General features: G+C 47.4%; 1 protein-coding gene across 1 annotated transcript in view; it reads left to right on the top strand.

Annotated features, from left to right (window-relative positions):
• The window catches only part of TMC2 (transmembrane channel like 2), a 59,246-nt gene that overhangs the window by 40,226 nt on the left and 18,634 nt on the right, over window positions 1-386 (top strand). Inside the window, exon 15 of the mRNA XM_006922015.2 lies at window positions 7-74. Within this exon, the coding sequence (XP_006922077.1) occupies window positions 7-74 (68 nt within the window). The remainder of the gene's footprint in view (window positions 1-6; window positions 75-386) is intronic.

Here is a 386-nt window from a genome sequence, read left to right as displayed (position 1 = left end):
CACCAGCCTTCATATGCGGAGTTTGATATTAGTGGAAATGTACTCGGTTTGATCTTCAACCAAGGAATGATCTGGTGAGTTATCCATTTCAGGGATCACCTCATCTAGGGAGTTAAAATACTAGAATCTCGGGCTTTGTCTCTGTGGAGAGGCTGGCCTCTTTGAGCTCCCTTCTTTCACATGAAAAATTGAGGGCAGGACTAGATGAGAAGCAGGACAGCGTCTGGAGCATCCCTGAGCTACCGTGGACATAGGGAGGGAAGGAGAGAAGGGGAGAGAAGGAGAGAGAGAAGGAATAACAGAAGAAAGAGGGCAGAAAGGAAGGAGGAGAAAAGGAAGAAGAAAGGAAAAAGTAGGGAGGGAAGGAAGGAGGAGAAAGGGAGAGA

Source organism: Pteropus alecto, unplaced genomic scaffold (assembly GCF_000325575.1).
Source record: "Pteropus alecto unplaced genomic scaffold, ASM32557v1 scaffold45, whole genome shotgun sequence".
Taxonomy (NCBI): domain Eukaryota; kingdom Metazoa; phylum Chordata; class Mammalia; order Chiroptera; family Pteropodidae; genus Pteropus; species Pteropus alecto.
This window is presented reverse-complemented; position numbering and strand designations above follow the sequence as displayed.